The 27,956-nt window shown below is 37.8% G+C and overlaps 1 pseudogene, 1 gene segment (V, D, J or C) and 1 further gene; all 3 read right to left on the bottom strand.

Annotated features, from left to right (window-relative positions):
* Positions 1–27,956, bottom strand: part of Igh (immunoglobulin heavy chain complex) — a 2,751,187-nt gene that overhangs the window by 1,740,994 nt on the left and 982,237 nt on the right.
* Ighv8-3 (immunoglobulin heavy variable V8-3) lies at positions 3,657–3,951 on the bottom strand (annotated as a pseudogene). The gene is given in 1 exon segment: positions 3,657–3,951. A coding segment is annotated over 1 exon segment (295 nt).
* Positions 24,265–24,557, bottom strand: Ighv8-4 (immunoglobulin heavy variable V8-4). The segment is given in 1 exon segment: positions 24,265–24,557. A coding segment is annotated over 1 exon segment (293 nt).

The raw sequence follows: 27,956 nt of genomic DNA on the forward strand, positions 1-27,956 counted from the left end.
GAATAATATAAAGACAATCTTATACAGTATGCATAAGATCACCCCAACACAGGAATACATTGAACAAGTTCACTAATTTAATATTTCTCTCTAAATTTTACATGCAAGGTCGATGCAAAATTTCCTTATGAAATATGAATTAATTCTTAATACTCCTGTACCTCTCTTCAATATTTAACCACAATTTTGAGCAAGTGTACAGGCTATACTTTCCTGCATTCTCAGCCACATGAGAGCCACATGTCATTTTCTGACACATCTCAGATGCAGGCTGTGACACATCACCTGGAACAGTAATAGATAGCACATCTCAAATATCAGGCTTCTGAGCATCTTTATTCTGTGTCAAACACTAAATCTGTATCCTATATAGTTCTATCCTCAATCTTCTGATGTTACTTTGTGAAAATTCTCTCTCCCTCTCCCTCTCCCTCTCCCTCCCCCTCTCCCTGTCCTTTCCCCACTCCCTGTCCTCTCCCTCTCCCTCTTCCTCTCCCTCTGTCCTCTTCCTCTCCCTCTGTCCTCTCCCTCTGTCCTCTTTACCTCCCCCTTCCTCTGTCCTCTCCCTTTGTCCTCTCTCTCTCCCCCTCCCCCTCCTCCTCTCCCTCTCCCCTCTCACTTCTCCCCTCTTGCCTCTCCCTCTTCCCTTTTCTCTCCTGGATGTCACATCTCCTAACTCCAGTCTCAGCTCATTGACCTGAGAAAGAAGCAGACTTTGTCAACCAGATTCAGAGGAAAAAACAGGCCAGGATTGAAGACGATGTAACTAGCAAGCCATTTGGCAGAATATGATGAGCTAGTTCACATCTGATCACAGTTGATCACCCACTATACATTGCTTTATAAATATAATAAGAGGACAGTGAAAATAATTGGACAAAGCACTGAGATTGTTGATGTAAATGACTAAAATATTGAAGCAAGTCAGAACCTGGGTGACCCTTAGAAGGTGAAATTATGTTGAACTCAGTGCTGAAGCAGGCTTGTATTTCCAACAATGACTAATTAGTGACAACTCTAACTGGAAGAACTAAACATAGTCTAGCTGTAGGAAGAGTATGAATCTTAGAGATTTTCCATGAGAACAACACTAGAATTATTGCAGGGAATTGCTATTTAAATATTGTCTTGATGATGTAATGTAGGGCAAGGAGCAATAAACTGATGGAAACTGAAATATCCCTTTTTGTTTTTGTTTGTTTGTTTGTTTGTTTGTTTGTTTTTTGAGACAGGGTTTCTCTGTATAGCCCTGGCTGTCCTGGAACTCACTTTGTAGACCAGGCTGGCCTCAAACTCAGAAATCTGCCTGCCTCTGCCTCCCAAGTGCTGGGATTAAAGGCATGTGCCACCACTGCCCAGCTTCTTCTTCTTCTTCTTCTTCTTCTTCTTCTTCTTCTTCTTCTTCTTCTTCTTCTTCTTCTTCTTCTTCTTCTTCTTCTTCTTCTTCTTCCTTTTTTTTTTATAACATAGTCCTGTCTGTCTGTGTCTAGACTTGATAATGTCTGTAAGGGAGCATTTTCTTAGGAAGACTCTGTACATGATCTGAGAAAATATCTCAGCAGTGAAATATTTAATGTTCTCCATAGATTCTTACTTTTATTGTCCATACAGAAATACAGAAATTACATAGGATGAATCAACTGGGTAAGAGGCAACTGACTGGAAACTGCTGTAAACTCTCCGATCAGTTTGTGCATGAGCATGCCAGAATCAAACAAACATGTTTTGTCTTTCCATGATGTTCTAGTTTATTGAATAGAAAGAGGTACACAAGTTTTGCAGCCTTTTATCCCAGTTTGTTTCACTTAAACTACATTTGTGTACTAAAAACTATGTTATATTCAATAAATTTTGATTACACTTTTCTTATCCACTAGATCTTCATTCGTTTGTTATCAACTGAAATTCAAATCCTTTCTCTCACTCTTTAACAAAATAAAAACATAAAAGCAAGAATTAATTTCTGTCCCTTCATCTCTCTCTCTCTCTCTTTGTTTGTATCTGCCCCCTCTCTCTCTTCACACACACACACACACATACACCAACTACACCAACTCAAAATACCACAAAATCTGAAACCAAATATACATAAAAAGACTAATAAGACAAAAAGTATGCAAACAAAGGTATTTGACACAAACACTCTATAAATATACCATTGTTTTTGTTTTCTTTGTCCAGATCCTGGAGCTACCTTCAGGTATGTTTAAAATAGCCAGTGAGACTCAACTGAAGAAGACTAATTTTTCTATGAACATGAGTAACATTTGAAGATATATTCTTAGCTAGAGGTGGAAGCACATGTCCACTTCCCCCTCTCTGAGGAGGGCCAGACTGGCTTGAACATATCTAAGCCCTGTGCTTGTTCTAATATTATATGTGAGTTCATATATGCATCTGAACTACTGTGCCTGAATGAGGATGTTTCTTGGGCATCATCCACCAACTCTGGCTCTTACAATATTTCCACCTTCTCCTTTGAAAGGATCCCTCACTTCGTAGAGGAAGGCTTGATGAGTACAACCACATTGGTCCAATATGTCTCAGACTCTAGTAATTGTTTATTATTGGTTCTATGTTGCTGTCCATATGCTACAAGAAACATCTCCAATGATGGTTGATTGACATCCTGATTTAAGTGTATTTATGGGTATGTAATTAAAATCATCTTATTACTATCAGGCTTTTTTAAAACAATAGACTTTGGTTTTCCACTAGGACTATATTCTATCCAATTTCAGGTTCTTTGAGAATTTAGCACTGTCAGCATGATTTCCATCTCAAAAGCCTTAAATTTCATCAAAGAATCAATGATTAATACCATAACATCTGTGCCACTATTACACAAACATGACCCATAGGAAGATAAAAATTTAGGTAACCAGCTTTATAGCTGGGTGATTAATACTTTTCACCCCTGATACCATACAAAATACATAGAGTTCCATGAACACCAGTAAGGAGTGCTTATGTTTGTACTTTGGGAAAGGCTCTAATTCCCTAAGTTCACTGAAATATGTAAGTATTCTCTTTAACAATATGTTATTACAATCGGTTTGTGAAGAGCAGCAAATAGCCATGGGAATAGCCTGAAATTTTTCAGAGTATCCCTGAGAAACTCTGAGCCAATGAATCAATTTGAGAGGGTACATTCAGTAATTCCCACATTTCACATACACAGCTGCATACTGATGGTGAATATTATAATGATTTTGAATTTTCTGCTGAGGGAATTGTGGCCTAAACATGAGTGGAACCATAACTCTGATCCACCTAGTGTAGGCACAAAACATTCTTTTTTTTTTTCTGGCAGCCCAGTGGGAGGAAAATTTTAATGTAGTTATTCTAACCCAAGGGATACAGGTTCAACACAAGTCCATCCAGGCAGCATGGTTTGCAGCCCCTTGAAAGGCCTCTCCACATCACAGAGGCCTCCTATTCCTCAAACATTCTTCATCTTTATAAAAACAAAACACAGGCAGACTCAATTGTGAACATCTTAAAAGGAACCTAGGTTGACTATCAGGAATAGGAAGCCCTTAACCTAAGAACAAACAGGAAACCACAGAGGCCAGGAGGAAAGGAGTGGCCATACCCTCTTATAATATAATAGGATGGAACAGAGCTGAAAACCATCATAAAATACTTTACAGCTGAAAACTGAGGCACCGTAGTATGTGTCAGTATTTGCAGTGTCCACATTGATGATCTGGAGTAATGCTTGGTTGTTTGAGGTGTCCTTGGAGACTGTGAGCTGACTCTTAATAGATGTGTTGTAGCACTTATCATAATTCCAACAAATTGTTGTCAAACCTTTCCCTGAAGGCTGATGAATCATGGTCCTACCAGAAGTGCTCAGTGAAAACACAATGAGCAAGTCAGACTGTGAGCCTGGGAGGGATGCAATACGCCAGGGCCAGACACTTTCAAAGTAACCTAAGACAGAACCTCTGTGAAGAAAATTAAAGCAGATCAAGGTTGAAATAGGGTGAGGATAGAAAAGTTTATCCCTTAGGGAGCCTTGGCACTCACATGTAGGGACAATCATCAGCAGGAATGAGGAAGTAAGGCTGTTCATAGTTGCACACTAATGAATTCAAAGTCTCAGCTTTGGATTTTCAATTCAAGTTTCTTTGGAGACAGGAAAGATTTGCATCCCCTCATCAGGTGTTCACCCTGATGCTCTCCTTAAGTTTTAGAACTCAGAGGAACCAATTTGTTATAGGAATCACAGGAGCCCTCAAGGGAGATCACCTCTGATACCCTTAAAGAGTAACTAACTGAAGTCCAGAGTCCTCAGAATAAAGCACTTCTAATGAATGCTGTATTGAAGAGAAAGATTGAGAAAACCCCTTGGTCTAACGTGAAGAGTCTTGGCTCTGTTCACTCAACCTGGGAGCATTACCTTTTGTTTTTGCAGGTAGAACACGTGAAGAACTCAAAGCATTGATGTTTCTCCTTCCTTTGTTTTTCTGTGTGTATGAGGCCAGAAACTGCTACGTATAATGTGAGATGTGAATCTTGTAAGGACATATTTTCATTCACACACACACAAACAAAAAATAAATACGGATTCTATAAACTCCTTGTAGAGTTTAAGAATATGCATGACCTGCATGCTGGCTTCTGTGAATGTTATAATGATACAGAAGAGAGTGATGTTTCATTGACTACAGTTAGCTGTCAATTTCCTGCCTCACATTTTTCTGATTTCTGTTTACTCAATAGTCGGTACCTTCATCTATATAGTGACCACTATTTGTGAAAATATTAAAAGCAGAGAAATATTGTTTGTTAGTTCACATCTGTCAGATGCTAAACATCTTAGAGAATGGTACAATGGGCAGAAGATGCTGGAAGTCACGCACTGGGCCTGGGGGATTTTCATCAATATTTCAGAGATGTTTAATGCATAATGTATTCTCCTTTGTTTCTGTAAATAATTATCTTTAGAACATAGAATTAATAGGAATTGCCTAAATTTGGACAGCTTTCATAGTGAATTTTTGGTATGAACATGATTGAATATATGGAAATAGTTGTGAGTTAACTACTAATTTCATCAACAAAGCAGCAATAGAGTACTTATTTTATGAATAAAATATCTTTATATTTAAAAACTTTAGAAAGATAAAGATATCAAGGTATGCATAAACCATGAAATATGATCTTACCACAAAGTTGTAGCAACATTGTAAAAAGAAATGAAACCCAGAATGCCGAGTGCCAGCTGAGACTCTGAACCCCTAGAGTAGGATGGGCAATAAGACCTGCATTAAATGTCCTTTTCCCAGGGTTATCAATATTATAGGAATTTTCACCTATGATTGCATTCTATGTCTTTAGATAGGAGAATATTTGAGAATATCTTAAATTCTCTCCATCATTTTAATGACCTTACAAATGTCCTCATCAAAGACAGGTAGTAGGAAGAGTCCACAAGAGGCAAAAGATGATGGAATGATATTGGGACCTGCCTACATTGTCAGGATTGAAAGAAGACGCCAGGGGGTCAGAGATATAAGGACTGCTGGTCCTGAATATGGGAAATGCAGACAACAGACTCTACTGAGAGAGAACATCATATCTACCAAGGCATAAGGATGCTTCACTTCAGATGCTTTGTCAATTGAGGGCATAAAAGTATGATGTTAATTTATGACCATGATATGAGCTGCAATGGATGAAGATATTCTTGCTAAATTTTTCACTTGTTCATGGAGTAGTTCTGGGTCTGAGATTAAAAGCCTGAGTATAAGAATTAATTTGTTCGGTACAAAAATTAAAGGTTTTTATATATTCTGTAAAATTCTTCTAACTATGTAATATAAACGAAGATGATAAGCACCCTGCTAATGGAGTCTTAAAAATATAAACTAGTGTGGAAATTTTGGAGCAGCTCACATACTCAAAAATTATACTGAATGGCTTTTAAGTGTTCAAAATTCTAGGTCTCAGATATATTCAAGGTGAGAGTTTATTTAATGTATTTTCAATCAGTGCTTTAGGCATGACTGGGTCTCCCTGTTTATCACAGTGACATATGAAAGGAAAGGTTTACAGTGGAAACAATTGGTAGATAAAATGGAATGATCAATTCATCCTTCAGAAATTCTCCATCCCTTAAACTGAAAATGATGGTACTATTTTGATTTTGTGTGGAAAGCATATTATATGTTGACGGGGTAAGGAATGCAATTGAAGATATGCACAGAGTATAACACCAACCAGATATTCGTTTACATGCTTTATAATGTCTACTAATAGAGACAAGATCTAGTTTCATGAGATGTAAATATAATCCAGCCATGCGTATTTGAGATTGGAAAGGAGTGGATGAAAATGAATCCCTGAAACGCAATCATCATTAATCTCAGGAATCCCTACAGTAACCTGAAGTTCTAAATACAATATTAGAGCTGGGTTTCAATCTGATAAAGAAACATTCTGTGAATAACTCTACAAACCAGGATGGATATAGAACATAATCCTGGGACATCACGCCAGATTAAAGGATTCTCATACCTTAAGCACAAGACTGAACAGTGATGAAACTGATCCCAGATGAGGTCCACACTATTGTGATCAAAGCCGGCCTTTGAATCCAGGACACTGTGTAAATTCATACATAAGTGGCTGTGGTATGGTGTTGGTGTGAAGACATCATTTCAGAATTCTGGACAGCCACAAAGATAGTCTTTAATTTTGCTATTTTCTTCTTCTCTCTTATCCTGAGTCACAAAATTCACACAAGGGACTGATATTGCAAATTTGACTTAGAAATCTTTGTTATTCCAAAAATGAATAATGAAAATCAAAATGAAACAAAGTCCAGATGATGCAAAATACCCAGCTTCCCCGCTCTCCTTTTCCTGAGCTGAGGGCTTCACATGGCGATGGAGGGCCTATCTTGTGGAAAGTCCTCTAGGGACCTTGGGGGTGTCTGCCGACTCCACACACAAGGTGATCAGGTGCTGGCGTGGACCAGAAGGGACTTGTGCCCCTAGTCAGGCCGCTTTTCTGCTTCCCTAATGCTGTGTCAGGTCCCGCGCGATTGGATTGGAACAGAAGTTGTATTCCATTCACCAGAGGTCCTAAGATCGAGTGAAGAGTCCTCTAGGGACCATGGGCATGTCCACCAACTCTGCGCAAAAAGTGACCCGGTGCTGGCACCGCAGGAAGGACTTGACCTCATTTTCTGTATCCTTTTTCCTATTGTATGGTAGTCCTTGATTTTTGTGTGAGTGGCTGGTATTATTACTCATCTATGCCTTATAATCTGTCAATCACTATCAGAACTCAGACCACTCATAAATGTCTGCATCAGTCTTTCCACATTGTACATATCAACCTACATGTGATTAACACTCATACAATATACTGCCTATAAACATAAATATTTAGAAGGCAGTTTGACAACATGACCCTCAGCAATAAAACTAGGGCCTATATCATCTCTAAACAATGGCTTTAACCACACTTACCTGGGATGAAGGCTTTCCTATAAAAATTGTCCAAAAATAATAAATAAAATTATGTTGTGTCCTAGCAATAACCCTCTTAAACATGTACTCAAATGGCACTACATAGTATTATATACTTGTTCGTACATACATATTTATTCACACCATGTTATTCATGTGCTATTTACAGCATATAGAAGAAAGAATCATTCCAGATTTCCATCAAAGCATAAACAAAATATCAAAAAGTGATACATACAGAAAAGTGAATATTACTCAGTGGTAAATGAATTATGTTATATGTAAGTGTCTCATTGGAACTGGAAAAAATTACTTGAAAAAAACCCTCCTCTTCACGTTCTCACTAATATGTGTTCAAAGATTTAAATATTTTGTTTGGTATATTGAATTGTAGAAGAAGAAAGACTAGAATTGAGACAGTAGAGTACGAGCAATTTGCAAACATGATAACGTAAAATAGATACAATAATAAAAAGAAAATGTTTTAGGTTGAGAAGATTATTAGAGCCAGAGGGTGTGGATGACTCCAAAGAATGAGTGTCCTCCAGATACAATTGGGCTGATTCACATATGAATTCACAGAGACTGTGGCTGCAGGCACAGAACATGATCCAAGTCAACCCAGCTAAAATTCCCAAGTTAGCAGATGGAGATGGACATGGTCTATCCGCAGTAACCAATGAGTTCTACAACTGACACATGCAAAGGAAAAATTAGTTTTCTCCAGTGGAGTTCATAGGGGATGTTTAGCACAATTAATCATGGAAGACATGCTTAGCATTTGGTAGACAACCATAAAATGAACTCAATGGTATTGTTGTAGACTTTTTCTTTTAATATCTTCTTCAATTCTGTTTGCTGCACTTACATTTTGCCTATATATGATAGCTAGAGGTTTGTGTTTTTGCTGGTTTCCATGTTTGTATGTGTGTGTGTGTGATTGTGTGTGTGTTTAGTTTATGTTATTTAGTTTTTGATTCCTTTTAAATTCCTTTCTCATTTTTTTTTTGTTTTTGTTTTTGTTTTCTCAAAAAGGATAAAAGGTGTGTATTTTGGTGAGTTGGTAGGTAGGAATGATCTGGAATAAGTTTGGGATGAAGGAATGAGTTATGAGAATATATTGTGTGTATTTTTTTCAAAAACTATAAAAAGCAAATAAAAACAAGTAAACATAAGTCTTTGAAGTGTTTAACAAAGAATCTTTACTGTGTTTGGGCATGGAGATATCACAAGGCAATCACAGCAGGGCAGATCAGATAATACATTTAGAAAGTAATCACATAAAAATAAAATTAAATTAAAAATAACAACAACAAAAGTAATCACAGAGGATAAAGCGTTCCTTCCACACACAGCTCATCTCTCTAAGGGGATTATTGGCCTCGTGGTGACCCCTGCTGGTCATGAGCTACAATGAATGTAGGTTTGTCATGGTTCACAATGAAGTTGTATTGTCTGGCTTAAGAAAAAAATATATATATATTAAATGTGTTTTCTTATTAGATATTCTTTATTTACATTTCAAATGGTATCCCCTTTCCTGGTTTCCCCTCTGAAAACCTCCTATCCTCTCCCTGCCTCCTGCTTACCAACCAGCCCACTTCTACTTCCAGGCCCTGGCACTCCCCTATACTGGGGCATAGAACCTTCACAGGACCTAGGGCCTCTCCTCCCACTGATGACCCACTAGGCCATCCTTTGCTACATATGCAGCCAGAGCCATGAGTTTCACCATGTGTTTTCTTTGGTTGGTGGTTTAGTCCCAGGTGCTCTGGGGGCACTGGTTAGTTTATATTGTTATTCCTCCTATGGGGCTTCAAAACCCTTCAGCTCTTGGGGATTTTCTCTAGTGAAGAAGAAGAAGAAGAAGAAGAAGAAGAAGAAGAAGAAGAAGAAGAAGAAGAAGAAGAAGAAGAAGAAGAAGAAGAAGAAGAAGAAGAAGAAGGAAGAGGAGGAGGAGGAGGAGGAAGGAAGGAAGGAAAGAAAGAAAGAAAGAAAGAAAGAAAGAAAGAAAGAAAGAAAGAAAGAAAGAAAGAAAGAAAGAAAGAAAGAAAGAAAGAAAGAAAAAAAAAGAAAGAAAGAAAGAAAGAAAGAAAGGACTTACAGGGCTGGAGGGATTGCTCAGTTGATAAGGAAAAAGAGAAAAGAGAAAGCTGAAAAAGAGAACGTAGTGCTGAAATAGGCCTTCATTAACAAGAATAGATAATTAGATAAAATGAAATAGAGTAATCATATAAAAGGTCTGAACCCTAAAGATCTGCAATGAGAATCACTCCATAATTGCAGGGGCTCTCGGGGACTGCAACAACAACCAAAGGAATACATAGGCTGGACCAAGACACCCAGCACATGTATAGCAGACAGGTAGCTCAATCTGCATTTGAGTTCCCGGTAACAGGAGTGAAGGCTGTCCATAAGGGCTACTGTCTTGAAATCCACTCCCCTACTGGACTCACTTGTCTGAACTCAGTGGGAGATGATGCTCCTAACTCTGCAGAAAATAGGTGGGCCCTGGTTAGGGGATATCCAATGGTGCACCTACCCTCTCAGTGGTGAACATGAGAGTATAGAAGGAGGGAGGGACTTTTTGCTCGGTAGTTTCATCCCTGGGAGCTCTGGTCGAGGGAATGGGGAGACTCTACTTGGTTGATATTGTTCTTCCTATGGGATTGCAAGCTCCTTCAGCTCTTTCAGTCCTTTCTCTAACTCCAATGAAGGCCACTGGAGACCCCTGTTCAGTCCAATGGTTGGCTGCTAACATCTGCATCTGTATTTGTCAGGCTATGATAGAGTGTCTCAGAAGACAGCTATATCAGGCTCCTGTCAGTATGCACTTCTTGGCATCAAAAATAACGTCTGGGGTCAGTGACTGTATATGGGATTGATCCCCAAGCGTAACAATCTCTGGATGGACTTTCCTTCAGTCTTTGTTCCACACTTTGTCTCTGTATTTCTTCAAGTGAGTATTTTGTTTCCCCTTCTAAGAAGGACCAGTCTTCTTTTGGTCTTTCTTCTTCTTGGGCTACAAGTGGTCTGTGAATTGTATCTTGAGAATTTCGAGTTTTTGGGCTAATATCCACTTATCAGTGATTGCATACCATGTGTGTTCTTTTGTGATTGGGTTACTTCACTGTGGATGATATTTTCTAGTTCCATCCATTTGCCTAAGAATTTCATGAAGTCATTGTTTTTAATATCCGAGTTGTACTCCATTACATAAATGTACCACATTTTCTGTATCCATTTCTCTGTTGAATGACATCTATGTTCTTTCCTACTTCTGGTTATTATAAATAAGGCTGCTGTGAACATAGGGGAGCATGTGTTCTTGTTACATTTTGGAACATTTTTGGGTATATGTCTAGAAGTGGTATAGCTCAGTCTTCAAGTAAACTGTGTCCAATTTTCTGAGAAAATACCAGACTGATTTCCAGAGTGGTTGCACCATCTTGCAATCCCACCAAAAATGAAGGAGTGTTCTTCATTATCCACATCCTTACTGGCATCTGCTGTTACCTGAGGTTTTGATCTTAGCCATTCTCAGTGGTGTTAGGTGAAATCTCAGGGTTGTTTTGATTTGCAGTTCCCTGATAACTAAGGATTTTGAACATTTCTTTAGGTGCTTCTCAGCCATTCAGTATTCCTCAGTTGAGAATTTTTTGTTTAGCTCTGTACCACATTTTTAATAGATTCTCTGGAGTGTAACATCGTGAGGTCTTTGTATATGTTGGATAGTAGCCCTCTATCAGATGTAGGATTGGAAAAGAACTTTTCCCAATCTGTTGGTGCTGCTGTTTTGTCCTATTGGCAGTATCCCTTGCCTTACAGAAGCTTTTCAATATTATGGGATCCTGTTTGTCTATTGTTGATCTTAGAGCATAAGACATTGGTGTTCTGTTCAGGAAAATTTCCCCTGTGCCCATGCGTTATATTCTATCTGCTTCCTCTTTTTTAAGGGTTCCTTGAACTCTGAAGAGTGGGATTTGATTGAGTCAACCCATTTAGAACTGTATGTTCTTGTTCTTTCTATTTAGTGTCTAGATATTTGTCTGTTTCAGTTTCCATTTGCTGGAAAGGTTTTCTGCTGAATCCTGAATCAGTCACCTAAAAAAAAAAAGAAAGAAAACAATAACTGGAATAGGATGAAACAGACAGAAGAAAAATCACCAAAGGAAAAAAATACATGAAACACTGTGCCAGTGGCCTTTCTGGGATGAGATAGCTCCTCCAGCATGGAGAGGCTAGAAGGAATCTGTACTAATACAGTGGCCAGCAAAGGAGATAAGGAGTCAGTGAGGTGAGGGAGGGAGCCAAACATGATGGTCCAGGAATCTCACAGCTGAATTGCTAGCAATCAGGCCTCTCCAGTGGCTCTGACTAGCACTCAGGCTAATTCTGCTGCTCTGACTTATTAGCAACCAGCTTCTTTATTCATACAAGTTTCACAGAACAAAGACAGACTACTGGTTCTCTCCATGATACAGACCACATGTTTGAGTTATCATTACTTGTCCAGGATTACAAGTTCAGTCACAATTAGAAAATGCAAAGAGAACAGTCCATTCGTATTGTTATTAGCCCTAAAACTCAAAATATCACCCCCAAATAATACCCATTTACTATATAACAGCCTACTTATCAGCTGGCAAGTTTTGTTGTTTGAAAGTACTCCAGACAAATAAAAAAAAATCTGAATCAGTCTTTTTACGAGTAGTAAATAGTGATACCTAGTTTCTCTTACTATGTCCCCCCAAAATCATGAAATTTAGTTACACATAACAGTTCTAGGCACAGGAAAATTTCATATTAGATAATGGTCTGAGAGTCCCACAGGTGCCAAAGCACTATGAGGCAGTACATTGCTGTTGGTTCCCACATAACTCCAGGTAGGGTGGATGACTTCAAGAAAAGGGTGTCTTCTAGACACAATTGGACTGATATACAATGAACTCAAAGGAACTGCGGATGCAGGTAGAGAACATGAACTAAGTCAACCCAAATAAAATCCCCTCATTGAGAGAGGGAAATGTACACAGAATCTCATCATAACTAAGAAGTTTCTGCAATTGTCACTCACATGTAAAGGAAAAAATATTAATCCATTGGATTCTTATAGGGGATGTTAACCACAAATAACCATGGAAAACATGCTTAGCAGTTGATAGTCAACAACAACAAAAAATGGGCTGAATGGTATTTTAGCACACATGTTGTTTAACATCACCTTGCTCAGTTCCCTTTGTCTCACTGACCTTTTGCCTATATATCATTATATCATGGCTACAAAGTTGTGGTTTTATTGCTCTCTCTCTCTCTCTCTCTCTCTCTCTCTCTCTCTCTCTCTCATGTATGAGTGTATATGCATGTGATTTGTGTGATTGTTTTGTTTTTCTTTGTTTTAATCATCTTTTTATTTATTTATTTTATTTTATTTTTTGCTCTTCTTAGAGAGAAAAATGGTGTATGCTTGCATGAGTTGAAAGGTAGGAAGGATCTGTATTAGATTGTGTTTGGGGAATCAGGTATTAGAATATGTTGTATGAGTTCTATTCAAAAATTATACAAAGCAAATAAAAGCAAGTAAACATAGATCTGTGAAGTGATCCACAAAGGATCGTTATGGTGCTTGAGTATGGTAACATGACATGTCACTCACTGCCGGGGCAGGTCACATAGTACACTTAAGAAGGGAAACCACAGAAGACACAGATTTCCCTCCACACCCATCTCATCTCTCTATGGGGATTTTTGGCCTCATTATGCTCCGTGCAGGTCATGAGCTCCCTGAATGTAGGTTTCTCAAGGCTTACAATGGAGTTGCTCAGTCTGACTTAAGAAATACCTTATCCTTGTGACCTCAATGTTCACACAGTTCAACCAGAGGAAAAAATGGTTCTACTTTACCTAGGGATAATGCTAATTGTATTAGCAATTTTAAGTTGTGCCAATATTACTATAATATCCCTCTCAAAGCCATATTACTCTTTGGTGGCAGTTGGATCAAGCAGTTTCAATTTCTTAAAAAGTAATTAGAGGATAAAACAGAATCTTTCCTGTCCTCATCAGGCTACACCTGGGGCAGAGCCCCTATGTATACAAGGTAAATCGTCCACTGTGCATTGACTAATTGTCAAAGTAGAAAACCTCCCACAATAATTGTATACAGGACTTATACTGTTATCATATAACTAAAATGTTGGAGTAGTTCAGGGCCTGGTCAACTAATAAAATCCGCAACAATTTTTTAACTTAGTGCTGAAATATACCTGTATTAACAAGAATGGATAATTAGAAACAAATCCACTCCTAAGAGAAAATGAAAGCAAACAACCAGGTGAAAGGTCTGTATTACAAATGTGCAATAGAGTCACAGTACAATGGCAGCAACTCTCAGAGACTGAGCCAATAACCAAAGAACATACATGAGCTAGACTGAGGTCCCTGGAACATGTGTACCAGAGCACTACCTTGTCTGGACTAAGTGGGAGAGGATGCACCTAATCCTGCAGAGGTGGGATGCCTCAGGGAAGGGGGATGCAGGAGCAGTGAGTAGCAGGAAGGGGAACCCTCTCTGAGGCAAAGGCAAGAGAGTATAATGTGAAGAACTCTTGGAAGGAGAAACAGGAAGGTAGGCAACATTTGGAATATAAATAAATAAAACAATTTTTAAAATAAGAAAGAAAGAAATTGGAGTAATCACATACTAGAAATTTGAATGTATACCTGAAAGCATTAGGGGGGAAAACACACTCAAGAGGAACAGACAGCAGGAAACAATCGAATCCACGAGGGAAATCAATCAATTAGAAAGAAAAGGAAAATAAAAGGATCAAGGAAATTACAAGATTTTTCCTTGAAAAAAAATCAACAAGACAGACCATCCCTTATCCAAATTAATGAAGACAGAGAGACAGTATCCAAAAGTACAGGGGGACACCAGGGCCAAAAAGGGGGAGTGGGTGAGTAGGGGAGTGGGGGTGGGTGGGTATGGGGGACTTTTGGTATAGCATTGGAAATGTAAATGAGCTAAATACCTAATAAAAAATGGAAAAAAAAGCCACCAGAAATGACAAGGGAGATTTAACAACAAACACTGAGGAAATTCAAAGAATTATTAGGTGTTAATTCAAATTTCAAATGTCCATACTCCACAATATTAAAAAATTAAACAAACATTCACCTCCATCTGTATACAGGGCAGATTGGCCTGCCTGACCCCGAAGTCTGCCTGTCTCAGAAGAATCATGAACACAAGTGGAATCCTTCCCCAGTAAGTGCACTAGCTCAGATATCTGCAGAGTCCAGCAGACATTGGCTCTATCCCACTCTGTTTGTGCCCCAATATCCTTCTGGTCTGTACTTCCACCTGTAACCATGGCAGACCAGCATGCCTGTCCCACAATACTCACAGCCTCCTTGTCTCCAGGGAAGTATTCCCTAACAAATGGCACAGGAGAACTGTTCTAATCAGGGACACAGAATCCTGCACTAACCAGCTACAGCCTGCCTCCTAGGAGGCTGCTCTATCTCAGGTCGCACATGTCCACCTGCCACCAGGGAATCTAAGGGGATGGTTTCCTTCATTATGTATTTTGAAGTTTTGTAAAAAGTGAGGTTTCCATTGGTGTGGGCATTTTAGTCTGGATCTTCAGTTCTATTTAATTGATCAACCTGTATGTTTTTATGCCAATACCATGCTGTTTTTATTAGTATAGATCTGTAATACAGTTTGTCCTGAGGATGGGGACGACTCTGGATATTCTTTTATTGCACAGGGTTGTTTTATATGTTCTTGTTTTTGCTTGTTTTGTCCTTCTATAGGAAGTTATTCTTATTGTTATAAAGTTATTTCTAAAAGTGTTATTCTTTCAAGATCTGTAAAGAACTGTGTTGGAATTTTGGTGTATTGCATTAAGTCTGTAGATTGCTTTTGGTAGGAAGAACATTTGTGCTATGTTTGTTTACCCTACCAATATATGAGCAAGAGATATCTTTCAATATTCTGATGTCTCCTTTGATTTCTTTGTTCAAAGATAAGATTTGTCACACAAGTCTTTCATTTGTTTGTTTAGAGTTCTACTTAGGTTCTACTGTTCCAATTGCAAAATTCATTCAACTATAAAATAAACTGTTTCAACTGTGACTGGAAAGGCCTTGCGTCATTTCTGTTTCTGTAGCTTTCTCAGCAGAGTAACATAGATATTAGGGAATAACTAACGGCAATGATCTGCCTCAGATCTTGTTTCCTTCAAAGCAAGGATTAACTGCCATGGGAAATAGTTTCGTGGGTTTTGTATATGGTTAACTGAGAGGAATAAACATTGAGTATATTAACAAAACAATCATCTCTCCACATGCCATTCAGCTTTAAACAACTAATTTATTTAGAATTTTTACTTTCATTAATCCATACCAACAAAATCTGGTAACATATTTGTACTCTTTAGGCACAGACATCACCCTAATTCTCCAGAATGGTTGTCCCAGAATTCTCCCTCACTAGGCCATTATCCATCCTTTTGGAAGATCACATGTACATTATGGCCTGCCGACTTCAATGTCGAAGGCTACATTAGATTCTAGGTCTTTTAGATATATAACCCACAATCATACTCTTAAGAATTTTTATAAAACGCTTCATATATACTCATACCTTAAACTTCATTGTACAGCTTGAATTGGAATGATTATGGAAATTATTATTGCCTGCAGACATTTTTTTCTTAATTCTATTATGTTAAAGTATACCTACAGTAAACTACTTGTTCCTAGACTCCCTGAAGTCGGATCCAGGTTAACAAAGTCAACCTGCAAAAAGTTCTCAAGCACACCTCTTATCATGGCTGCTTTCATGTATGGTATCTGCAGGGATCTCTTTAAAGAAACAACAGCTAAACAACTCATTGAACATGGAGAACGTGTGCCTACCTAGAATTATCAAATCTGTGCACTAATGTTCATAATAATGGAAGGAATTCAACATGGTATCAATGGAAGAAGATAAACATAAAATAAGCTTTTAAAAAAACTGATCTAAATAGTGTCCTGCCTCAACTGAAGGGGAAAAGGTTTCTAGATTACCTGATGATAATAATTTATGTTTGGTGCAGGATGATAGATATGGATCTATTTGCATTCTTCTACACACCAACATCCTGTAAGACTAGCACCATTTATCAAAGATGCTGTCATTCTTCAAGTGTATATTTCTAGTTTCTTTACCAAGAATCAGGTGTCTATAGTTATTTGGATGTAATCTTATGTCTTTGATTCAATTCCACTGATCAACCAGCCCAATTTTATACAAATAGCATGCTAGATGTTTTACTATAGCACTGTAGTACAACATCCTTACAATACATACAATTAACAATTTCCTTTCCAAAATGTTATATAGAAAAAAAATCTCATCCAAATGACCAAAAGTAAATATAATTCAGAAATGCTTGAATGATTATTGAAGCATTACCAAGATTAATAAATCATGGAAATAAACCTTATTCTATCAACAGAGATTTGCCTCAAGAAGTGATATATAACACAACAGACGTTTTTTATCAGAAAAGAACAGGAATTTAGTTCAATTTTAGGAAAATGGATGCATCTGGAGGTAATTGTATTAATTAAGACCACATTAGAAACAGACATTAAATGAGTCTCTCATTTTTCATTCTTGGATACCACACTGTTATATAGACTGATTTATGCAAAGTCATAGTGATGTATAAATGAAACTTTCTAGTATAGTAATGTGAAAAATAGGAGTGCAAGGAAAGGAAGAGTAGAGGTTATATGGAAAATATTCACAAGGTACAAAATACACTTGTATGAAAATGCTAAAATGTATAAAATTGATATTTCTAGAATTATTTATATTCTTTAGAATTTTCATGCATAAATAAGACATTCCATGGTTATCTACCGCCACTATGACCCTCTCATTTCACTTGGGAGTTTCCACTAAGACTCTACCCAAAAACTGACCCTTTTTGGTTCATTAACTAATAATATGGTGAGTATAATGAGTGATACTTATATACACATAGGTGGGGTCATTCACTCGTACATAGGGAACCTACAGAAAAAAATTCCTCCAAAGTAACTAAAATTTCCTCATTAGTCATCAAATGCCAATAGACTCTCAGCTTGAGATGGGCCCTCAGACACTGTTTCTCATCCATGTTGTGATATTTTTTAGTTGTTAATCTATATTTAGTGGTGAGAACACAACACATATGTAGCAAAGAATGTGTATGGTCCTCAGAAAACAATTTAGGAAATTCAATTATTCTATTGTACCAAGTGGTTCAAAGGTATCAAATTGTTATTTCTGAGGTACAAGAAAACATTTTTATCTACTCAGCTCTTTCACAAGCTGTCAGGCTGTAACTTTGACTGGCTTGATTTGTTCAGGTCTTGTGCTGGTAACTACTGCTGCAGAGAGTTCATGTGACACTGTCAAGTTCTGAGATTGTATTCATGTCTATTCCCCACATTCTCATCTTATTTGCTTTCCATTTCATCTTTTGTTCTTGTCCATGAATTTGGGGTGGAACATTTACATAGATGACTCATCTGTGTTTGAGAACTCAGTCAATCTCTATGATTGAAAATGAGAGCAGCAATAACCTACTGGGTATAAACATGCATATTATAAGGCAGTTTGACAACTTGACCATTAGCCATGCAGCTATTGCCTCCATAACTAGTTCATCTATAGCCAAGTGCTTCCACCATGTTAACCTGTGATGAAGCCTTTCGTATGAAGTAGGCAACACATCCAATTATAAAGAAATTGGTTACTACACAACAGACAGACACTAATGGATAAATATTGTGAAGTCCTATGTCAGGTACTGCATAAGATCACTGAGGCTTATGTGTTTCTTCTAAGCAGTATGACACTGTCTTGCACTAGGAATACTAAGCAGCAGATAGACTCTCCTGGTCATTTGAAGATTGGTTTCTCTGTGTTCTGTACTATAGATCTTAGTTAAATGCAGATTAAAAATATTTAATTCCCCAATTATAACTCAATGTGATGATAATACACAAGAATGCAAATTAGAATGGATAATTACGTGATGTGGAAAAGGTCTAATCTTTACTCCTAGCTGATGTGAGTGTAAACTAATGGGGTGTACTGACTTTGGGATTCTGTTTGAAAATGTAACCAAAAAGAGTAACAAAATTGTGCAGTGTCCCTGCTCTATCCCTCCCAAGCATGTATTCAAATGACTCTATTTTATTACAGAGACACTTGCACATCCATATTTATTCCTACTCCATTCACAGCAGTTGGGAAGTGGAATCAGTCTACATTTATAAAAGACAATTAGATACTGATGATGTATGGGATATAGACCATGAAATAGTCCTCACTGTTAAAGTATGAAATATGAAGTCTATACGTATGTGAAAGAACCTGGGAAAATTGCTAAATGAGGTCACCAAGGTCCATAGAGAAACATGCCCCATGTTTTTAATTTTATGTGTGACTTCATGATTTGATTTTTTCTTTTATTTAGTTATTTACTTTTTACACTTCAGATGTTATCCCCCTCTCAGACAGGCACAACTATGGGTTATAGTTTTGACTGTGGGATGGCAATCCCCTCCCTCACTTGATGCCCCCTGTATTTCTGCTCAAGGTGGGCTCTATAAGTTCCCTCTCTCTACTATCAAGCATTTTATCTAAGGTCCCTCCCTTTGAGTCCTGATGTTTTCTTAGCTCTCAGGTCTCTGTTGAATTCTGGAGGGCTCCCCTAACCTTCTACCTCCTGAGGTTGCCTGTTTCCATTCTTTCTGCTGGCCTTCAAGTTTTCAGTCTTTTCCTGTCACCCAATGCCAAATCTGGTTCATCTCTTCCTCCTACCTGTCCACTTTCCCTCCCAGGTCCCTCTCTCCTTTCCCCCTTTGATTGCTTTCTTCTCACTCCCAAGTGGGATTGGGGAATTTTTATTTTGTGTTTAATATGTAAAAGCCAAGAGAACAGAAATGAGCCCTTAGTGTCTGAGGAATTAAAGATTATGACATAGTAAAATAGAGATAAAATGAAAGGAGAGAAGTCAGGTAGTTGAGGTACAATATTTCAAACATGAAATGCTGTTGGGAAATGGAGAATAAGACATTGGTGCAGCATAAATCAAATTTAAGTGTCATAAGAGAGGTAAGATGAATTCTAGGATCTTTAATCTAAGTAAAAACTAAAAATATGAAGGATATAGAATGCATATCTCACCTCAAAACAAATTAAACATATTGCCAATAAAAATGTGCTTTAGGGAGTAAAAAGTAACAAAACCTAAAAATTGATTTCTAAAAAAAATAGTCAAAAAATAAGCAGTACACATTTGGGAAAGTCTTTATGTTGATGTGTTAATTTTATTTTCAGAATGTAGTATGGGTTTATGAATGAGCTGATACAGTAATTTTATCAAAAATAATAAATTTAAGGAAAGAGTATTAAAAACTGCTGATATTCAGACTTGAAGTTTGGTTATTAGTATTGTCTCAGTGTTCTAGTTATGGTTATGTGCTATGGTTACATGAGACATACACTTGAAGAAAGCTGAGTAGAAAGCACAGGTATGAGGTTTTTGTTTGATTTTAACACAGAAGTCTTTGAACAGAGGTACCTCCATGGGTGGACAGTGCAGCTTAATTGAACACCTTGTTGCCAGTCACAGGCTTACTCCCTGTAAGTTCATTGCCAGGGAGGCTCCACAGGTGCTGAGAACAGTAAAAGGAAACAAGGTTACTCTTAGAAACTCAATAGTTAGACACTATTTCTGAGAAACAATTTAAATACTGAATACATTATAAAATCCAGAGGAGTTGAGTGACTCCAAGGAAACTCTCTTCCAGACATAACAGGACTCATGCACATGTGAACCTGCAGTGACTGCTAGCATGCACAGGGTATGCATGGACTCAATCCAAATGGAGTTCCAATTTTTAGAGAGGGGCATGGGCACAGGTTCTCTCCCTTAACCAAAAAGTTTGGAAATTGACACTCACGTGTAAAGAAAAATTAGCTTTCTCCAATAGAATATTATTGGGTTTATTATACACACTTAAGAATGGACACAATAGAACGCCAAAACAAAAAGAACTCAACAGTATTTTGTAGATATTTATTCTAATTTGTGTGCATTTATTTTGTTGCACCTGTTTTTTGGTTACATGCATCTTTCCAGAGTTGTATATTTTATGTATTTAGTGTGTGTGCCTCTGTGTGTGTGTGCATGTGTGTGTGTGTGTTTCTTCCTTTTTGAATCTTCAAACACCATTTTAAGGTTTTTTTTTTTCTACAGAAAGAATAAAAGTATGTGTAGTTGAGTGAGAGGGGGAGGATCTGGAATAAATTTGGAAAAGGGATTGTGATAGATGATCAGAATACATTGTAAAAAATTATATATAATAACAAGAATATATAAATATTTAAAATGCTTAACAAATAATCTTCACTGTGTTTGAGCATGGAAATGCTGCATGTAAGTTAAGAAAGAGGATACAGAGGCCCCTTCACGTCCACACCCACATCCCTCTGCTGGAGATTCTTGGCCTCATTGTGCTCCCTTGTGGTCCTGAACTACCATGCAGGTAGGTTTACATAGAAGTTGCCCAGTATAACCAGAGCAGTAACATATCCACATAACTTTAGAGATGTTTTAGGGACTCTTTGGCAGTTTCACTCTGTAACTTACCTCTGAAGTCACTTACTGACAAATTCTTCAGCTTATTAGTCTGGGACAAAGTCCTGAATCACTCTCTGGAATTACTAAGTAGTCCCCAACAAAGCACTATGGATCATTGTCACACACATTATCCCAAAGACTGTTATAAAGATGGTTTTGTAAAATTGCAGTTAGTGTTACTTAATAGTGATGTGATTATAGAGCAGGATATTGGAAATGGAGAAGAATATGAGTTTGGAATCAGTGGTCAATGCATATCACTATACCGTAGCCCACGAATCTCAAGAAAGGACCTGGGATGATTGAAAATATTTGTTGATCATATTTCAACATACCAAGATGGTGGAGGCAAATACCTTTAATCCCAGGAATTAGGAAGGAGAGACCCATGGATCTCTAAAACTGAGACTAATCTCATCTTCACAGAGAGTTCCAGGCAACTAGGGCTATATCCAGAGAAGCCCTGTCTTGAAAATCAAAGCAAAACAAAAGAGTAATTTATCATCAATGTTAATCATACCCTAGGAACTAGACATTGACTGACAATGTGATCAAATACTTCTGCTTCGAAGTTATTGACCTAATTATATTAGGTTCATGTCCTAATATTAATACTAACATGAATATAAGAATACAGTTTTACTATGCATACACTAACTATGAATAAAAACACTAAGATTCATGTTTATTGATTATAGATTTAAGCCTCATCTTACTCTTATTTCCAACTAGCTCTTATAACATAATCCATATATACTAATCTGTGTTACTCCAAATGGCTTGTTAGTTATCACCCTTTCATCCCTGTCTTGCTTCTTTCTCTGCATCTGGCTAGCAAAATCTGCTCCTGACTCTTTCCCAGAGTTCCTAACTCTCCCCAGAAGTCCTACCCATTCTATCCTCCTTTTTGACAAATCACCAGCTCTTTATTAAACCAGTAAAGAGCTGAGAAGGGGAGATTTTACAAACTATGATTAGAGATATGAATAACCAAAACAAAGATTGGTATGCATTCAGATTTCCACTGCCCAGAAATCGGTATATGAATAATACAAAGACAATCTTTACACAGTCATTGCACAAAATGATCAACCCAACAAAGGAATACATAAAACAAATTCACTAATTTCACACTCCTTCTCACAGATCTTAATGCAATCTCACCCCAAAATTTCCTTATAAAATGAGAATTAATTTTTAATCCTCTTGTTCCCTTTTTCAATATGTAAACAAAATATTGAGCAAGTCTACAGGCTACACTTCCATGTCTTCTCTGTTCCATGACAGTTTGCTGCTCATCCAGATTTTCTGGCATAACTTAGAGGCAGACTGTGACACTGTGCTTGACTCCTTAATAGATATCAGAGGCCTTGGATATCAGGCTGCTGCAGACCTCCTTTGAGCTGTGTTGAACATTCTGGATGCATCCAGTATGGTCCTGTCCTCAATCAATCTCTCTCTCTCTCTCTCTCTCTCTCTCTCTCTCTCTCTCTCTCTCCCTCCCTCCCTCCCTTTCCCCCTTTCTCTCCTCTCTCTTTCTCTCTCTCTCTCTCTCTCTCTCTCTCTCTCTCTCTCTCTCTCTCTCACACACACACAAACACACACACAGTCTCTCTCAAAAGAACACCAAATCTAAAACCAAATACTAAAACAAGTCTAACAAGAGAAAAATGCCTAAATAAAGCTATATAAGACACTCTACAAATATGCCCTTGTGTTTGTTTTGATTGTCCAAATACTAGACATAGGGCCTATCTTCAAGTGTGGTTAATATAGCAAGTATGTCTCCACTGAAGAAGAGTAAAAGTATTTTTCAAGTGAACACAAGTTGCAGAGAGATTCTTGGTTACCTATGGGAGCACATATCCACTTCCCCCTCTCTGCAGAAAGTGCCAGTGGCTTGGCTTTTTAATAAGCCCTTTGCTTGTTCCCATAGTCTATGTGAGTTCATATGTGCATCAGTCCTATTGTTTCTGAATGGGACTATTTCTTTGGAGTCATCCATTATCTCTGGCTCTAACAATATTTCCACCTCCTCCTTAGCAATGGTCTCTCAGTACTGAGTTGAAGGTTTGATGCAGACAAACCTATTGCTCCAATATCTCTCACTCTTTAAAATTTGTTCATTTTGGTGTCTCTTGCTTCCCATCTGCTGCTAGCAATATATCTAAAGATGGTGGATTGACATACATATTTAAGTGTATATATTGCTATGTAATTTATAATAATATTATTGGCATAAACCTTTACTAGAACAATAGCTTTTTGTTTACATTAGGACTATAGTCTATCCCATTCCAATTAGGATCTTGGTGACCTTAACAGTATCTGCCATGACTTTAATCTCACAAGCCTTAAATTTCATGAAAAAAAGGTGATTAACAACATAACATTTGTGGCAGTATTTGCACCAACACAACCCATAGAAAGGTAAGTATTTGAGGTTACCAGTTTTATAGTTGGGTGATTACTACTTCCCTGCTTATACCATACAAAATAAATAGAGTTTCATGAACACCAGTTAGGATTGCTTAAACTTGTACTTGGACAAACACTCAAATTATGTATGTTAACTGAAATGTGCAAGTATTTTTTAACAGTATGGTACTACAATCAGTTTCTGGAGAGTATCAAATAGCATTGCGAGTAACCTAAAACTTTTGAGAGTATCTATGAGAACTATTTAGGAATGATTCAGTTTGAGGGTGCTCATTCAGTAATTCACACCACCCATATAGACAGCTGCATACTGAAGGTGGATATTACAATTATTTGAATTTCCTGCTGTGGGATTTGTGGCCTAAGCATGAGGGCAACCATAATTCTCAACCACCTGGTGTAGGCACCAAACATCATCTTTACAAAACCAAAAACAGACAGACTCATTTATGAACATCTGAAAAGTGACCTAGGTTGAATATCAGGAATAGGAAGCTACTAGCTTGCAGACAGGAAACCACAGAGGTCAACAAGAAAGCTGTGGACATACACTCTTATGATATAACAGGAAAGAACAGAGCTGAGAACCAGCCCAAACTATTGCACAGCTGTAAACTGACTCTGTGTCAATGTGCACTCTGAGCACAGTAGTATATGGCAGTATCTGCAGTTTCCACAGTGATGATATTCAGGAATGCTTGGTTGTTGGAGGTGTCTTTGGAGACTGCGAGCCTGCTCTTTAGAGATGGGTTGTAGCGGTTATCATCATCCCACCAAATGGTTGCCAGCCACTCCAGACCCTTCCCTGAGGGCTGACGAATCCAGGTTACACCTATACCAGAAGTGCTCAGTGAAAACCCAGAGAAAGTGCAAGTAAGTCTGACGGGCTGGGATGGCTGCACTATCCCAGGGCCAGACTGTTTCAGAGTAATCTGGGACAGAACATCTGTGAAGAAAATAAAGCAGATGGTAAGTTTAGAATAGAGTGAGGATACAAAAGTTCATCCCTTAGGAATCCCTGACACTCACATATAGGGACAACCAGCAGCAGGAATGAAGACATAAGCCTGTCCATGGCTGTACACCTGTGAGTAGCCAGGCTCACCAATGACATTTTAACCTAAGGTTGGGTGGAGCCACCAAAGATTTGCATTTCCTCATCAAGTCTCACTCTGATGGTGTACTTAAGTTTTAGGACTCAAGAGGAACGAATTTGTGGCATGAAGCACAGGAGCCCACAAAGGAGCTCACTTCTGATCCCAATAAAGAGTAGCTAAATGAATACCAGAGTCCTCAGAATGAAACATTTCAGATGAATGCTGTATAGAAGGAGCAAGTTTGAGAGATACGCTTAGTCTAAAATGAAGTTCTTGATTCTGTTCACTCATCCAGGGATCATTACATTGTGTTTTTGCATGAAGGACACAGGAATCACTCAAAGTGTTGATGTATCATCACCTTTCATCTCATTCTGTGACAGAGATTACCACCTATGTGAGTCATGTCAGAACATATTTTCCTTCACATACACACACAGACACACAAACAGAGACACACACTCAAATGTACAGATAGTGTAGACTTCTTGTAGAGAGTGAGACTAAGTGTCATCCACAGGCTGGCAGATGTGAATTCTATAATTATACAGAAAAGAGTCATGCTTCATTGGCTTTATTTATCTGTCAGTTCCTTCGCTAACATTTTTTCCTGATTTCTGTTTAAGGCACTCTGGCCAGTGCCTTCACCTTTTTACTGCTCTCTATTTGTTACAATTTTTGAAAAGAGGGAAATATTGCTAGTTTGTTCAGTTCTGTCAGATGCTGAGCAACCTAGCGGATAGCACAGTTGGCAGATGTTCTGTAAGTACATCTGAGAACCTGGATAGATGTGCTCCATAAACCTTGGACAGCACACAAGATTCTCATACCTTAATCACAAGGCACAGGACAATGATGTAATTGTTACCAGGAAGTCCCCAAAATTGTGAACAGATAAAGGTGGCCTTCATACCTAAGTAGCAGTGGTATGGTGTTGGTCTGAGGATATAATTTCTTCTCTATCTTCTGGATTCTAGACATCAACAAGGACAGTCTTTAATCATGTTACTTTCTTCTTATCTCTTATCCCTAGTCACCAAAATCAGACAAGGTCTTGATATTACAGATTTGAACTTTGAGCTATTAAAACTTTATTATGAACAAAAAAGAATGATAAATTGAAAATGTAATGAAGTCCACATGATGCAAAACACCCAACTTCTACCTCTCTTCATTCCCTGAGCTGAGGGCTTTACATGACATTAGAGGACACCTTGGAAACAGGTCAACAACCCCTATCCAGAAGAACTGCAAGAGCTCAGTCATGTAAATGGAACATTGAAGTCTTATCTCTCAAGTCAAAACCATATTTTCCAGCTGAGGAAACCTTCCTATCACTGAAAAATTTTACAGATAGATTTAAATATGCTGCTGATGGTAATGATGATAAGTAGATATTCAATACCACATGGTGGAAAATTTGTTGTGTTCTTTTAAATGGATATAGAATTGATGTTTGTGGTTTCAATAAAGTTCATAGGTAGTGAATGAAATACACATGTTCAACAATAAAAAACAAAGAATATTTACTTGTAATGTTAATTTTAATATAACTTTGTATGCCAGAGTGAATATAAATGTATGCACTCCTACCAGCAATGGAGGAGTGTTGCCATTTCTCCACATCCTCAACAGCATTAGCTGTCACTTGGGTTTCTGATCTTAGCCATTTTGAAATCTGTAGGATGGAATCCCAGACTCATTTTGATTTACATTTCTCTGTTGGGTTACAATGTTGAACATTCGTTTAACTGTCTCTCTTCCATTTGTGAATTCAAATGAGGACTCAAAGGGAAGAATCTTATATGAAATGCCCTACAATGAAAAGAGGGAACTTGAAGCATCCACCTCTAGTAGAAAGACAAGGCATCAAGTGGAGGGATGAGATTACCATCCCAGTCAAAAACTCTGTCCCAGAGTTGTTCATGTCTGAAAGAACTGCAGGGACAAAAATAGAGAAAAGCCTGAGGAAAAGGAAGTCCAATTACAGCTCCAAGTTGGGATCCAGCACAAGGGAAGGCCCAAAAGCCTGCCACTATTGCTGATGCTTCCAACCAGAGACCTATCATGACTACCCTCTGCGAGTCCCAGCAAGCAACTGAAAGAGTCAGGTGCACATAGTTATACCAAATTAATGGATAGAAGGTAGTAAAACCTGTGGTTAAACTAGAGAAAATCTGGACGAAGCTGAGGAGGAGGGTGACCCTATAAGAGGACCATCAGTTTCAACTAACCTGGACCCCCGAGATCTCTCAGACATGGAGCCACCAACCAGCCAGCATACACCAGTTCATATGAGGCCTCCATTAACAGCTGAGGACTGCCTGGTCTTGACTCAGTCAGAGAATATGCACTTAACTCTCAAGAGACTTGAGGCCCCATGGAGTGGGGAGTCTGGTGGCATGGTAGGTGGAACATCCTCTTGGAAATTGGTGGGAGGTATGGGATATGGACACTCAGATAATGGAATGGGTGGGAAATAATGTCTTGACATTATAAAAAGATTAAAGAATAAATGATAAAAACAATTCTGTTTAGACCTACACATGATTTTAAATTGAATTATATGCTTTGTTGACTTCTAGTTTCTTGAGTATGTATTTTGGATAACAGCTTTCCATCACATGATCTATTTATGTTAGAATATTTTACCATTCTCTGGGCTACTGTTTTGTCATTTTGATGGTGTTCTTTTCCTCACAGAACACTCTCACTTTCATTAAGTTCCATTTGTGGTTTGTGGCTATTAACACCTGTGGTATTACTGTTCTCTTTGGGATGTTGTCTCCTGTACTAGTGAGTTCTAAGCTATCCCCATATTTTCTCCTTTAGACTCAAGATATCTGGCTTAATATTGAGGTTGTTCTTGATTATTATGCATGGGAACATATATGGATCTATTTGCATTATTCTATATAGAGAGAGCCCGCTTTCAGATATATGCAATTAATATTTGCATTTCCAACAGATTAAATAATTCAAAACTCAGTAAAATGACTAAAAGTAAGTGTGCTTCAAAAATTTACATATCAATGTTTTGGCAGGATGATCATCAAAAACTAAATTATAGAGATAAGCTATAAATGTATCAACGAATGATTTTTATAACTAATGCATGCTTATATATTATAAATTATACACACACAAACACACACACACACACACACACAGAGAGAGAGAGAGAGAGAGAGAGAGAGAGAGAAATGTTTGATGAGAAATGAATTAGGAATTTACAT

The sequence above is a fragment of the Mus musculus genome, chromosome 12, assembly GCF_000001635.26.
Source record: "Mus musculus strain C57BL/6J chromosome 12, GRCm38.p6 C57BL/6J".
Taxonomy (NCBI): domain Eukaryota; kingdom Metazoa; phylum Chordata; class Mammalia; order Rodentia; family Muridae; genus Mus; species Mus musculus.